The 15,681-nt window shown below is 53.4% G+C and overlaps 1 protein-coding gene across 2 annotated transcripts in view; it reads left to right on the top strand.

The window, feature by feature from the left end:
• Positions 1-15,681, top strand: part of SPNS3 (sphingolipid transporter 3 (putative)) — a 41,693-nt gene that overhangs the window by 4,885 nt on the left and 21,127 nt on the right. For both annotated transcript variants that reach the window (XM_028534411.2, XM_036033238.1), the window contains exons 3-8: positions 3,182-3,318; positions 3,971-4,122; positions 4,828-4,894; positions 5,586-5,734; positions 6,599-6,751; positions 11,173-11,362. In XM_028534411.2, the coding sequence (XP_028390212.1) occupies positions 3,182-3,318; positions 3,971-4,122; positions 4,828-4,894; positions 5,586-5,734; positions 6,599-6,751; positions 11,173-11,362 (848 nt within the window). The remainder of the gene's footprint in view (positions 1-3,181; positions 3,319-3,970; positions 4,123-4,827; positions 4,895-5,585; positions 5,735-6,598; positions 6,752-11,172; positions 11,363-15,681) is intronic.

Here is a 15,681-nt window from a genome sequence, read left to right as displayed (position 1 = left end):
GTGCTCTGACTGGAACTCAGACCCACAACATTTTGTTGGTGTACGGGATGATGCTCAACCAACTGAGCCACCTGGTCAGGGCAGGACTGGTTTTGTTCATTAGACTCTATGGCTGGCATTCCCTGTAAATTGAATGAACTTGATCTGCAGCCTCAAGGATCTGGATGAAAATATAGTTTAAAAAATACGATAATGCTGGAAATCACATCTGTAACTGTTTAGACTGATGATAAAAATGTTTTAAATGTCAGCAGAAAACATGTGAAGGAGTGCATAGTTCTATAAACTTCTTTAACACGCACCAAGCAAAAGAGTTAGCAGAGCCCTGCTTTAGACCATGGGCTTTCCCGTTGCTCCTGTCTGAGGCTGGCCGGGGCTGATCTCCCTTCATAGGTAAATCTATGAGCTTCCTTCGTAGCTAAAGAGAGACCATCTCAGTTCAATGCCTTCAAACTTCTAGATGAAAGAGATAATGATAGTTGAGTCAACATTTCCCTTTCCCAGTTCTTACTATGGTGAGCAGGATTATTACTACAAGGCTGCTGATCAGTGAGATACCATGGAGGGAGAGGTGTGTGTGTGTGTGTGTGTGTGTGTGTGTGTAAGAGAGACAGATAGAAAGAGAGAGAGAAAGAGAAAGAAAGAAGGAAAGAAAGAAAGGAAGGAAGAAAGGAAAAAAGAAAATGTGGATGTGGATATGTGAGTGTGTGTGTTTGGGAGTGAATGATGGGAAGGGCTATTTCTGTAGAAACTGTCCCAAAAGTCATATGGAAAGGTCAGTGGGCTGGAGTCCTGATGACCAGGCTTGTCTTCGGTGACCTAAGGTGAGTATTTTTACCTTTCTAAGTCTCCAAGCAATGGCCTGAAGACCCACCCTGCTCTGTCCACAGGGCTGCTGTATGAACTAAGTAGGGGGTCAGGTTACAAGAATGGGGTAGAGGGAAGTGTGAAAGAGTGGTCAGACCCCCTCCCTCCCAATTGGGACTGAGAAACTGTTGCAGTTGGTTAATTGATTAATAATATTAAAACAAACTCTGATATGGCCCTTACCATGTGCCAAGTACTATTTTAAGTGCTTTATAATATTAACTCATTTAATCTTCCCAACACTCCCGTGAGGCAGGTATTATTATAGGCCTATTTTACAAATGCCAAATCTGAGGCACAGAGCGGCTGTGGGGCTTGCTGAAGGTCACACAGCTAGTGAGTGATGAAGCTGGGATTCAACTCCAGGCAGCTGCCTGTACAGTCCTTCTCTCCTGGTGCCCCTGAATCTCTCTCTCCCGCCTTGTCACAGAAAGTATTTGAATGTGGAGATGCTAGAAGGGAAAGAAGGAGTGCCTGTCTTCCCCTGAGGGGCAGGTTTCTCGTCTCAGGGCAACTGCACAGCTAAGGTGATCGTGTCCTGTTGAGGATCCCTGCCCCAGATCTCATAAAAGTATTAGATTTGGTGAAATGTTTTTTTACAACCTTAGGGTAAAAAAGATAGGCATTAACAAGACCCGAAACAACCTCCCTAGAGGAAGATAATAAATTTGACTACATCAAAGCTGAACTCTTCTGTATCGTGGTGATTGAAACTGTAAGTGCAATAATTAATAACAGGTAACATTTAGTAGGCATTTATATGCCTAATTTATATAAAGCCAGTCATTGCCTTTTATATGCTTTATTTTATTTAATCTTATGAGGCAAGTACTCTTACTATTTCATTGTGTAGTTAATGAAAGTCCGACAGGAGAGTTAAGGAATTTGTCCAAGGTCACACAGCTAGGAAGCGGTAGCGCCAGGATGTGAGCCCAGGTAGTTCAGTCTCACAACTTGCATTTTAAATCCTTAAAACAAGTATGAAGGACTGGAGAAACTATTTCCAAACAACAAAAGGCCCAAGAGAAAAATGGGCAGAGGGTGCTCAGCTTCACTGGGAATAGGGTGCAGGTAAAAACATCAGCGAGACGCCATTTGTTTTCCAACCATTAGATGAACAAAAATAAAGGGATTGATCCTATCAAGTGTCACAAGGGTACTGGCATAGGCTTCCACGCAAGTGTAAATCGATACAGCTTTTTATGGAGGCCTATTTTGGCAGTAGCTATTAAAATTATAAATGTCATTGACACCAAAGACCATTCTCTGTGGAGTATTAAGTCGAACCACATTAAATTCTCGTTTTGTAGGTCAAAGCTGCCCTAATTTCCTCAATTGCAAGTGGCTCCACCCAATACTGGAGGAGTGGGAGGGACTGGAACCTGAGCTGAGAGGAGTCTGGATACTCTTTGGGCTTAGGAAATGTCAATCATATGTGCTCAATGAATGGAGACCCAAGTGGTGAGCGGGGGCCCTCCAAAGCCTAAGGCCCTTGGATGGTGGGACTAGGTGGGGAGGGTCCAGACTTTCCTCTCACTGCCTGTGGACTCTCGGAGGCCTGGGACACGTTCTCCCGGGAGGGCGGAGGCGATTAATTTAAGGAACAGAAGCGGTGAGGGTACAATCCATGAACCGTGGCAGTTTCTTTGTCTTCACAGAATAGCCTACATATTCATTAATCCAGCCGCCAGTTCTTAAGGATTTACTTTAAAAAATGATATGCATACAACTGACAGTGTCAGGGGAATGTTTTACCTACTTAGGAAAACCAGCACGTTTCCAGCTCCCAGGAATCACTGTGCTCATTCTAAACGGTGCTCATCTGCCTTTCCAAGAGGGCCCAAGCAGACCACCTGTCCCTTCTGCCACCCTCCACCCTCAGCAGGGGTGTGATAGCAAAATCAGACCAGCCCCAGCATCAGGCTCACAGAGGGCAGGAGTTCTGATAAAACCAGGGCTCTGGTGTGCCCTGACCACTGGCTACTCTGTGCCTGGCTCCACGGCCACTTCTGTCTCACCTTTACGCTGCCTCCAAGGGCATATGGGAGTGGGCATGGGGGTTGTTGACTTCACCTGTGCTGGGTGATGATCAGGGAGGTGGAGCTAGTAGCCCACTGCCACATAGCCCAGCCCCGCCCCCTGACTTTAGGCAATGGGTTATGTGCTAGGGGAGGATTGGGGGGTTCACCTTATTTTTTCCTCTTTTTGGCCTCAATCCACTCACTGCCAAGGTGCCCTTCTGTGGGCCCATGGGGCCCATCTGCCCACCTAACATTGGGGGAGATGCAGGCTGCCTCTTGCCTGTCTCCTCCAGTCTTCACCGTCTGCCTGCTGCTGTCTGCTCCTGTGTTTGGCTACCTGGGCGACCGACACAGCCGCAAAGCCACGCTGAGCTTTGGGATCCTCCTCTGGTCAGGAGCGGGCCTCTCCAGCTCCTTCATCTCCCCCCGGGTAGGTGCCCTCACCCCTGTGCAGGCCCTAGGGAATTTTGTCCTGCTGGCTCCATGGCAGCTGGGTGGGGCTGCCTCTGTTCCCATCAAGGCGCCAGGCTTGCTGGGGATTGCCTTCCAGGCTGAGAGAGGAGCCCATTAGGCTTGATTGATTGATTGACCGATTGATTTGAGAGAGAGAAAAACATTAATATGTTGCTCCACTAACTCATGCATTCATTGGTTGACTCTTGCATGTGCTCTGATGGGATGGAACCTGCAACTGTATTGGGACAATGGTCCAACCAAATGACAACCCGGCCAGGGCCAGCCCGTTAGGCTTTCTTAACAGGAGCCTTCCTCTCTTGCACCTCTCGCTGCTGCTGGTGGCTTCATTTCCGCCCACTGTGCTGGCGGTGGGGGAGGGGTAACAGCTGCGGTGTGGGGGAACTGGCCTGGTTAGCAAAGGCGATTCTCTGGAGAAGGGCTCCTCCAGCCTGGGGGCGCCCGCAGCAGCTTCAGGCACCAGCAGGGGGCACCCGTGTGATTTCGGGGAACCAGGGCTGGGATGATAGCGAGGTGCCTGTATCTGGAACCCCTCTGACAAATCCTTGAGTCCCTTGCCCATGAGTGATTTCTGGAACTCACCCTGTTCTTGTACCTGCCTGCCCCAGTATTCCTGGCTCTTCTTCCTGTCCCGGGGAGTCGTGGGCACTGGCACTGCCAGCTACTCCACCATCGCGCCCACCATCCTGGGCGACCTCTTCGTGAGAGACCAGCGGACCCGGGTACTGGCCATCTTCTACATCTTTATTCCTGTTGGAAGGTTGGTATCACCTTGGGTCCACTTCCCGCAGCTGGTAAACCAAGGCCCAAAAGAGTCGGAACAGGGGCTGGGCTGGGGAAGACACATCAGACCAGGAGGGCTGGCATTTCCATCCCAACCGTAACCCTTCCTCATCAGGTCACTTCCCCTTTCTGCACCTCAGTTCGTCGTCTGTAAATGAGGACAGTAACACTGGTGGGCTGTGACGAGAATTAGAGAGAATAAAGGTGCTCCCTACGTGCTAGTACACTTGCGGGGGGGCGGTGAGAAAGAGTGGCCTGGCAGTCTGCCTGTTGAGCGGGGGCAGGCTCTGGGAGGTGGGGCAGGGAAGCGCATTAGGGCCAGGCAGTACACCCCACAGAGGGGTAGGACAGAGTGGGATTTACCGCGAGGCCCCTGAGCTCTGACCCTGGTTTCCTGAAATCTCTGACTCAGGCAGGGCTGAGCCTCAGGTGAGGAAGGGAGTCCTCATATAGGGAGACAGGGGCAGTGGCACAGGGATGGGCTAGGAGCCAGAGGTCACCAGTGACTTGACCAAGGGCAGTGGACATCTGGGCCTCACGTGGCTCACTCTTTCCAGTGAAAGGGCTGTGAGCCGCAGACAGCCAGCTGCCTGTGTTGGGGGCACCTTGGCTCAGGCCAGCCTGGGGCCCCTGGGCCGCCGCTCTGCCCTCACTGCCTGTCCCCTTTACCCCTCTGTTGCAGTGGCCTGGGCTACGTGCTGGGGTCAGCCGTGAAGGCGCTGACTGGGAGCTGGCATTGGGCCCTCCGCGTGAGTCCAGCTTCCTTTTCTTCCTCCTGCTTTGCCCCTGGGCCGACAGGGACTTTCCAGCCTCCAGTGGCCTTAGCCACTTGGCATCTTACCCGGCGCCATGGGAGGCGGTCAGACGTCAGCAGCTTCAGACATTTGGGACCTCACGTGGGACGTGGGTATGGAAGTTGTGGCCCTGGGTTCAAATCCTGGCTGCTCAGTTTACTAGCTGGGTGACTTGAAGCAGTCGCCTCCCTCTTAGGAGCCTCACTTTGCCGACTTGTAAAATGAGGGAGTAAATGCGGCCTTAGGGACTCTTGAGGATTAATGAGACAAGAGACAGAAAGATACTAGGGCAGGACTAGCGTGGCAGATGGAGGGAAAGGGAGCAGTTATGGCGACTGCAGGTAGTCCAGTGCTCAGCCGTGTCGGGCTCAGTGCTCAGATAGAGTAGTGTCTGTACTGGACAGACAGCTACTAAGTCAACTCTCAGGGAGACACTGCTCCCCAGAGAGGCTGCGCTGTCAGAGGTGATGGGATGAGAGACAGTGCTGTTAGGCTCTGTGTAACCAGCACCCAGGACACCACTTGTTTGCCTCCCACCCAGGGCACAGAGCACCCCAAGGGCCTGGACCACAGAGTTCAGTCACCCTAGGATCTCTGGGCTACAGGGGCACGTGGCACTGAATTCCCTGGGCCCTCCTGTCCCTAGATCATGCCCTGCCTGGAAGCTGTGGCCTTGGTTCTGCTCATCGCACTGGTTCCAGACCCGCCCCGGGGAGCTGCTGAGAAGCACAGGCAGGTGGCTCCAGGGGCTCTGAGGAGCAGCTGGTGGGCAGATGTCAAATACCTGTGGAGAAAGTGAGTGTTCCTGCTCCTTTCTGCCTGTCACCCAAAACTCCACCGTCTGCCCCGGCATCCCTGGCCTCCCGCTTTCTGCTTCTAGGGAGCCCCCTGTGACCGGAGCCCCCTGTGACCTTCCAGCGTTCACAGCCCTCTTCCTCCTCTGAGCTCCCACTCACCAACTGAGCTGATCTCTCACTCAGGCCCCCTTCCCCCAGCCACATGACAGCAGCACAGGGCTGGAAGGGAGGCAGGGAGAAGGGAGGGAGGTAGCATGAACTCCAGCTTTGGCTCTGCCACTGCCTTATCCCTAAGTGACCTGAGACTTGGAGCCTTACTTCCCTCATTTATTCAATGGACAGAATCTTCCAGCCGTGCCTGCTTCTCAGGGCTGCTGGGAGGATGCCGGGAGGATGCCTCTCTGAGCCTCATGGGAGTGCATCTATCCTCTGTTCCAGGCCTGGTCGGAGAGGCGGACAGGAGTCAACTGCACTCCCAGGCCTCATGATTTACCAAAATGTGGAGCACAAGCAGCACCCAACTCTGTCTGTTCCAGAGCCATGAGGCTGGTGGGGTGCAGCCAGAGGAAGGCAGGGCAGTAGGTTCAACCTCCTGGAGACTGTGATGGTCTATGTGGGCCTTTCAGGATGGGAGAGCTGGTCCTGCAGAGAGGAGGGAGGAAGGCAAAGCATGAGTAAAGGGGTGGAGATCGGGTGTGCAGGGCTCTCAGGGAATGTTGGGGCAGATGCGGAACCTAGAGCCCACCTGGATGCCCAGATGACCTCAGTGCCCAAGAGATGGGAGAAGGGGCGCGCAGAGGACCGGACATCCCCTGTGGCCCCAGCTCTCTCCCAGCCTCAGCCAGGGTGCTTTCTTTTGCAGCTGGAGTTTTGTGTGGTCCACCCTTGGAGTGACAGCCATGGCCTTTGTGACTGGAGCCCTGGGCTTCTGGGCCCCCAAGTTTTTGTTCGAGGCTCGTGTGGTGCATGGGCTGCAACCTCCTTGCTTCAAGGAGCCATGTGACAGCAAGGACAGGTGAGGGTCCTCTGGGAACCCTGGGCATCTGCTCAGGTTAGGGCAGCTCTCAATGGGGAAGTCTTAGGAGGTTCTGAGTGCCAAAACTCAATCTGTCTGGGCACACAGTGCTCTGCGAAGAGACCGCAGAGCTGGGGAGCTGGCTGGCAGGCAGTAGGCCACTTCTGGCTCTGGCTGAGCCCCTGCTGCGCTGGGTGTCCAGAGGCAGCTCCCCTGTCCTCCCTGGGCCCCTGTCCCTGTATCCCCACTCTTGGGCGGCTGTGGAGGTCTAGAGGGCACTTGGGGTGGGGGCAAGAATGAGGGGACTCAAGCAACCTTCCTTTGAAGGGACCCATAGTGTGAGGTCATCCCATTTTGCAGATGGCACACCGAGGCCCTGGAGGCCTCGTTACTATTCTGGCTTAGGGATTTCACCCGCGCCAGTTGAGGCACTGCGAGTCCGGGAAAGCTGCTGTGCTCAGGGAATGCTTGCCCCACGGCCCGCCCTCCCCACCCCGTTCTCCAGGGACTCAGTGACCTCCTGAATGACAGGGCACATCTCAGTCCTCTTTGACTTGCTCTCTTCTCCTCCTTGAAACCCTTAATCCTCGTTTCCTCCTCCTCTCCAGCGGATGCTTCTCAGCCCCCTGTGGTGCCCTCCTTCTCCCTGCCCCAAGGGCTCCTCATGCTCTCTGAGGCCTCAGGGACACCAGTCCTCTGCCCAGAAGCACGTCTACCTCCCTCTCCCCAGCCTCCTCCTCACGCCCAGGTACCAAGAGCGGGAGCTTCATGTGGTCTCCAGGATGTCCCGTGCCCTCTCCCTTGTTTGTGCCTTTGCCCAAGCCATGCCCTCTGCTCGTAGTGCCCTTCCTTTTCTCACCGTCACTTCCTAAGCTCCAGCTGTAGTTCAGGCCCCAAGCTATGCATTCTACATGAAGAAAACCCTCTGAGGTTCCACAAGGATTAACCATATTATTCCCGTATTACACAGGAGGAGATGGAGGATCAGAGAGGTTAAGTGACTTGTCCATGGTCATACAGAGAACAAGTAGTAGAGTTAAGATTCAAACCCATCTTATTCCAAAGTTCGTACTTCTAAGCACATCCTATTGCCTCTGGGGACTGCCTGTTGCTGTGAATTGACGTGAACATCTCTCCACTTTGCTGGGAGCAGTTTCCTGGCACACACACCATGGGTGCTCCAGGAGAGCATCCAGTGAGTGAATGAACGGGTGCATCAGATGAGGCTGCGAGTCTGCCTCGGTGCCCCAGCTAGATTGTTATCTCCCTGGAGGCAAAGACGGTCCGGAAAGCCCCCAGCGGCTTGAAAAATCGGGGGTGGGGAGGTGGTGGGGGGAGAATAAGGCTCAATTCTACTTCAGGCATTAACTGGCTATGTGTTCCCTGGGCAACTCTCTTCCCCTTTTCTCAGCTTCATTCGGCTTCCTAACTCATCTCCTTCATAGAACCCGTGTGAGAACCTGACATGGGAGTTTGTGTTACTGTTCTAGGGCTGATGTGACAGATTGCCACACTCCGTAGCTTAAAAGAACAGAAATGTATTTTCTCATAGTTCTGGAAGTCAGAAGTTCAAAATGATTTCCCTGGGCCAAAATCAAGTTCAGCAGGGCCACACTCCCTCTGGAGGCTCTATGGGAGAAAGAGGCAACTTTTCTTGCCTCTTCCAACTTTTGGTGGCTGCAGGCATTGCCTGTGGCTGCATCTCTCCAGGTTCTACATCCACAGACACACAGCTCCTTCTCTTCCGTCTCAGCTCTTCCTCTGCTTCCTTCTTACAAGGACACTTGTGGTTGTGTTCAGGGCCCACTAAACAAGGAAAGGCAATCTCTCCATCTCAAGATCCTTATTGTAATATAATTTTGTCATATGAGGTGACATCACAGGTTCCAGAGAATAGGATGAAGATATCTTAGGGGCCATTACTCAGCCTACCGCAGAATGGACAGAAGGTCCTTGTGTTGAGGTTCTGCACAAACTTTAGCTATTGATGCACCCTCTGTGGTTAGTATAAGCCTTCAGGTGAGGGTGGGGCAAAGGCAGGAAGCCATAGGACACAGGATTCTAGCTTGGCCAGAAGGAAAACTTCCAACACTCAGAGCTGGCCAAATGGAAGGGGTCGCATGGGGGTAGTGAGCTTCCTGCCACTAGGGGTATGTAAGTGGAAGCTGTACAGCTGCTTGCCAAGATCATTGTGCAGAGAATCAACATAGAACTTGCAGGCCTTTAAGGATCCCCACTCTTGGCTCTAAGAGTCTGATACTGGGAAGGCGCTATGGAGGTAGAGGGGCTTGGTGGCTGGGTGTGTCCTCTGGCCACATCTTCTGCTCAGGGCTGTTGGCGGGGGGTCTCCCCTGTCCACACTGCCTGTCTGGTAATCAATCCTAAGTCTCACAAAGGTCTCAAGAATCTGCCAAGTGTGGCTCAGACCAAGGGCTCAGAAGCAGATATTACTCACCCAGGATTCTGGGTCACTTGACTGGGCTGAGCTGGAGCCTTGCACAGCTTGGAAGGGTGGGAGGATTCAGTGAGCACCTTTAAACTGCCTAAATACCCACGTGTTTCAGTAGGCAGAGGACCAGCAGGCCCTGGCCCTGCCCATGGGGGCTGTGTGCCCTCAGGCCAGTTCCTGCCCTCTCTGGGCTCTAATAGTCTCTCCTATAAACGAATGAGGTGGGGCAGAGGAGCAAACCCACTGGTATTCAGCCTGTGGAATGGACATTTTACAGACATTGTTTAAAGGAGAGGTGTTTTTTTGTGACACTCAATTTGTCAGTGACCATAATACCATGGAGGATATAAGCACATGACAGAGCCTCCATGGAGGTAATAGCAGGGCACCTGGCCATCCATCCTATGTACTTTTGGAAATGTTTGGGTCTGGGAGGGGATACTGGCCAGGTAGAGAAGGTGGTGGTGGGGAATGGTACTTGAAGCCAAGAGAAGGGGGTGGACCAAGGCAGGGAAGCTAGAAAGCATAGGGTGAGCTTAGAGAATTCCCAGTCATTCATGCAGAGGGAGGGAGGGAGAAGAGAGGGGAGGTTACACGGCTCTGCAGGGGCCAGGCTGCAGTGCTGCCATGAGCGTGCCCTGAGGACAACGGGGAGCCACCAGGGACTGGAAAGGGCCTGGTTACAGTTGTGTTTTCAAGAGTGCACGTCTGTCAGTCTCAGTACCCTTTTGAGATCCGTTAATAGGAGGCTTGCAGAGTAGGATAGACTAGGAGACAAAGACATAATTTAAATCCTGTCTCTGTCACGTATGAGCTGGGTAATCTTGACCTTAACCTTTCTTAGCCTAACCTTCCTCATCTGCCCACCTTGGAATTCTGGGAGGGCTCAATGAGTTCATTTGCTCAACATGTATCTCTTGCGGTTCAGGCTCTATGCTCCCAGCACAGATTCCAGACAGTTGGTCTCTGTTCTCTAGTAACTCACAGGTAGTAAGTAATCACCTTGATGATAGAGACACAGAAGCTGCTATAGGAACTGAAGGGTGTGAGGAATTGGCAAAGGGCCAGGGGAAGGCATCTCCAAAAAGGAGACCATTGTGATGGGTCTAGAAGGACAAGTAAGAGTTCAGTAGGTGGGAAGAGTAGTGAAGGGCACCCAGACGGAGGAATAAAAGTGTAAAGTGGGCCCAATAACTAGTTTGGAGGCAGAGGAGGATGGAGCTGGAGGCTGGGGTTGAGGTCAGCCGGGGTCAGATCTGAAGGGCCATGTATGCCACGGGCTGGCACCAAATCTGGCTGATGTTTGAGAGCTGGTGGAGAATTTCAGCCTGGGGCTAGCAGGGGGATGGTCAGCTCTATGTTTTAGAAAGCACCCTCTGGTGACCGTACAGAAGTTGTTCTGGAAGGACAGGTTTCCACAGGGGAAGCGTAAGAACTGGGGAAGGTCCAGGAGTCGGTGGGGGAGGTAGTGACATCAGGAGGGGGCTGTGTGAGAGGCGTTCAGGGACAGAGATTGGCAGGCGGGATTTGAGGAGGGAGGGCGTGTGGAATGCCTAGTCAAGGGCTGAGCGTGTCAGAGGAGCTCAGTAAATACATGTTCCCTTGCCTCCATTCCCATTAGCACTGGGGGCCAGAATATTAGGAGAGTGGGGTCAGACTGGGAGCAAGGAATTGAGATTTCTGAGGGGGATAGTTTTGTGTGGTAAGAGGTTAGAGGCTCCTGGAGTTGGGGGAGGCTGGGAACGGGGCTGCCGAGCAGATCACCACCTGGCCAGTGGGATCCCCAGGATGAGGCAGGGAAGGGGATGGAGGAGGGAGAGCACCAGGTTCTCTGATCAGGCTCTCAAGGAGGCAGGGGAAGGGGCCCACAGCCCCATTTTATTTTGGTACTAGATCATACACAGGGGCAGTTGGCTGGATCCCTCTCCTGATCCCACCTACTGACCAACCCCTCTGGGCCCTTTCCCATCAGCCTGATTTTTGGGGCACTGACTGTCGTGACTGGCATCGTTGGGGTTGTCCTGGGAGCGGAGGCTTCGAGGAGGTACAAGAAAGTCCACCCACGGGCCGAGCCTCTCATCTGTGCCTCCAGTCTGCTTGCTGCAGCGCCCTGTCTCTACCTGGCTCTCACCCTGGCTCCAACCACTCTTCTGGCTTCTTATGTAAGTGAGGGCTGCATCGGAGGTGGGCTGGGATGCGGTGGGTAGGGCACTCCTGCCTCTGGTAGGCTTGCACTGTGCCAGGTCTCTACGTACATCATGTGTATCAGTCCTTCCAGGTAGAGCTTGCTATCCCCATTTCACAGATGAGTAAATCAAGGCCTACCAAGAATTACACAGCTAGGAGAGGGAAGAACTGGGATTTGAGCCTAAGCTTTTCTGACTCAAAAGTGTACCCTGTGAGCCCCTGGTTGATTGGAGATAATGAGACTCAGTTATTCCTAGGACATGAAGAAATAGGGTGAGCCTTTCCAGGTTACAGGTGAGGAAAGTGAGGCCCAGCTTGGTCCTAGCCAGTGCAGACACTGCTTTAAAGGTGCCATGTCTTCCAGATCCATGTCCCACACATCTCTTCATGCACATCACACTCTGACTGTACCGGTGACAGGTGCTTACAGCTACCAGCCTTTGCTCGTGTCTGTTCCCTCTGCCAGGGGCACCATTCTCTTCTGTGCGTCCTGAAGTCCCTCTCCTTCCGCAAGGTCCAAATCAAAGGCCACCTCCTGCAAACGCCTTTTTAGACTACTCTGTCTGCATTTGAATTCACTGTTCCCACTTGGGCTCAGTGCATGTTTGGGGCCCAGCAGGTACCATGGTGTATGGGTGAGGCTGTGCGCACACACACACGTGCAGCAATGTCCCTGCCTCCCCAAAGCCCCAGCCCCGACCGTCCCACCCAATGGGAAAGGGCCACTGATTCTGGGAAGATGACTCCAGTCTAGCCGCAGCCAGACAGGCTTGAACTCCCCTCTCTTTCCCTCTCCTCTGCCCTCTCCTCCCCTCCCCTCCCCTCCCCTCCCCTCCCCTCCCCTGGTCCCAAGGGCCTGGGGACCCCCTGCTGTGAACATGATGCCTCTCACCTGTGTGCCGGTTCACTGAGCAGACGACTCAGAAAGCAAATCAGTAACAGCTTTATTGTTCTCCTACCAGTCTGGGTGGGTCTCCCGCCAGTGACCAGATCCCATAGCTTTTCCAGTCACACTCATAGACTAAAAGCCAGTCCCATTTAAATCAAAACTTTGGTTCTACTTCCCTAAGGCTTCTATCCAGGCCCAGAAAATTGCATTGGGGAGAGTGGGAGAGGGCTAGCTCTAGTGGGCTCTGCTCTGCTTGTTCTATCCCTGTCCCTCATCCCCAACACGGCTCCCCCCTAAGATCCTGACCCCTCCGGGGTTGGGCAGGTAGGAAGGATGACCGAAAATGGGAGTTGTTTCTGCTGACTGCCAGTGCCCTCCGTGTGGCAGGTGCCCAGATGCTGGCTAACTCCTCTCTTGGGGGCACTTTTGTGGTTTTTCAAACCCGTGGCTCTGGCTTCAGCATATTCAAGTCCTTGGTGCAGATGACACGGCCACCTTTGTCCTCACCCATCTTCCCCTCTGCTCCTCTTCAGGTGTTGTCCTTCCAACCCTTTCTGCTAGACCCTGTGTCCCCGAGAGGCACCCTGTCCATTTAACGCCCCCCTCCCCCCCCACCCAGTGAACTCAGGAAGTGCAGCTGCTCCCATTCCTCCCTGTCTCCTCACCGGGCCCTGCGGGCTGCTCCCTCTGGCACCCTTTAGGCCATGTTCTCCCAGTGCTAGGTGATGTGCTTCAGGATGCTCCGAGGCTGCCCTTGGTGGATGCCCTTCAGGTGGCCCCAGGGTAGGAAGGTCAGTGTTTCACTGGCGTCCAGCCAGGGAGTAAGGCCAGTCTCCTTCCTGGCAGGCACTGTCCTGTCTGTGAGGGGATTGCCTGAGGCCCCTCACTCAGCTCTCTCACTCTTCAAAGAAACCCTCCCCAAGCCAAGACTCCAGCCCTCCATAGAAGCTGGGAGCCACACAGGACAGTTCCCATTCTCTGTAAGCTCTGAGGGTGTCTGACGCCTCTCTGAGGTTGGTGCTTCTCACCTGAGTCCTCAGCCTTGGTTGGGCTCCTGCTGACATTCTTGGAGAGCAGACAAGCACTGTTAGCACTCTTTTCTGTCTCTGCTCTTGTTTGGTCTTTATGACCCCCTTACGAGGAAGGGGTTTTCTTTTTTTTTTTTAAGATTTTATTTATTTATTTTTAGAGAGGGAAGGGGGGAGAGAGAGAGAGAGAGAGAGAGACATCAATGTGCGGTTGCTGGGGGTCATGGCCTGCAACCCAGGCATGTACCTTGACTGGGAATCGAACCTGCGACACTTTGGTTCGCAGCCTGCACTCAATCCACTGAGCTACGTCAGCCAGGGCCAGGAAGGGGTTTTCTTGTGTCCACTTGGCAGATCAGAACACTGAGGCCCAGAGACAGCAACACAAACAGCAGAACAGACGAAACTCAAACTCAGCCCTGCAGACTATAAAGTCTGTGTCCTTCCTGCTGTACTGATGCTTGTCACCCATGTGGGAGAGACAGCGTGCATACACTAGGCGCCAATAAATGCCTTAATGCTTATTGGCTGAGAGCGCAGAAGGGTGACTGGGACCGTCATCTCCAGCCTGTAGGAGATGAATGGGCCTGACCTTGCAGGAAGGCTGAGGCCCAGGCAGATGGAGGCCCCTTCGAAGGCTTGTGCCTGCTCATCTGCTGGGGCTGCGGACCCCCACCAGCTCTGCTTCTGCCACTGTCTTGGTTGGCTCTGGGAGGCAGCTCCTTGGCTGTATTTTGGGGACACAGCTGTCCCCCCTCCCACAGCCTGGCACATTTCCAAGGCTGGATGGCTCATCTAGCAATGACATTGTGTCTTGGCTGAGGAAGCCAGCTGGAGAAACTCTTCTCTAGGCCTGGCCCGGGGCGAGGGGCCTAGAGGCAGGAAGACATGTGGGGCCGGGATGCATCAGTCTCCCAGTGCTGGGAAGCCTCTCCTTCCTATGGCTCGTGTTTGGCCCTGGCACGATGCCCAGCGTGCGGAGCCCCTGCAGTGGAACTCCAGCTTCCAGAAGTGGGGGGGCTCTTGTGGTCCTCCTGACAGATGCCGGCCTCCACAGCTCCTCTGCTCCTCTGAAGTCCACCTGAGTGTTTTCACTTGAGATTCAGGCTCCAGCCACTTCCCCCAACATGGTCGTAAAACTCTTAATACCTCCAACCTACCCTCTTCTCTCAGGCCTCTCTGTCCTTTCCTGGCTCATGCCTTACCTTCTTTCTCCAAGACTGTTCTGGGAGCCACCCACCTTTCTGGTTTCCTCGCCTTCCTGCTCACCCACCACAATCTATTCTTCCCACAGGGCCAGAGCGACACCATGGACCTTCCTTGCTCCACGGCCTTGTATGGCTCCCTGGTGCCTCTGGAACCAGGTCCAATTCTTCATCCTCACAAGCTGTCTTGACAATCTTAGTAGCCTTATCCCCAGGTGGTCCTCCCATGCAGGTCCCCTCTCAATTCACGGGACATGCCCCATGCTTGTCACATCTGGGGCCTCCCTCTCTGCCCTCTACTCCCGCCCCTTCTCCATATGCCCGAATCACTCTGGGTCTTCACGGGCCAGGTTGAGCAACATCTCTCCATGGAGCCTACCCTGATGGACAGGCCTGACCCTCTCTCCATCCTTGATGCTCCCCAGCATTGTCTTCCTTGGTTCATGGTTATTATACTCAGACCCCTCTCCCAGCAGGACCCAGGGTGGTCCTGATCTTTCTCAGCAATCCAGCCTGAGGTAAAAACACCAGGCCCTTGGGGTGGGTGGGGTATCACTGCTTGCTGGGTGAATGGTTGGGTGACTAGCTATTTGCTATCATTTATTTAGCCAACAAATATTTATCGAATTCTTACAAAGTAGCATGCTAGTTAAATGCTATGGATGTAGCAGTGGATAAAACAGACTGAAATAGCCCTGGCCGGGTGGCTGAGTTAGTTGGAGTGCCATCCCACACAACGAAAGGGCACATATGGGAGGCAGCTGATTGACGTCTCTCTCTCACATCGGTGTTCCTCTCTCCACCCCCTCTCTCTCCCCTCCCTCTCTCTAAAATCAATACACATACCCTCACATAAGGATTTTAAAAAGACTGAAATATCTCTGTCCTTAAGGAGTGTGCATTCTAGTTGGGGGAGATAGACAACAGGCAAGCTACATAAGTACATTTCACAATATTTTAGATCATCACCAATGCTTAGAAAAAAGAGTGGAGAAGGGAGATAGGGAGTGCATGGGGTTGCAGGGAGAGGGGTGAAATTTTATGTAATGTAACCAGAGAGGCCTCACTGAGAAGGCGGTTGTTGAGTACAGACCTACAGGAGGTGAAGGAGTGAATTATGTGGCTATCTGGTGGAACAGTTTTCCAGGCAGAAGGAACGGCAACTGTAAAGA

Source organism: Phyllostomus discolor, chromosome 8 (genome assembly GCF_004126475.2).
Source record: "Phyllostomus discolor isolate MPI-MPIP mPhyDis1 chromosome 8, mPhyDis1.pri.v3, whole genome shotgun sequence".
Lineage (NCBI taxonomy): Eukaryota > Metazoa > Chordata > Mammalia > Chiroptera > Phyllostomidae > Phyllostomus > Phyllostomus discolor.
Note: the sequence above shows the minus strand (reverse complement) of the source record. Positions and strands in the feature narration are given on the sequence as shown.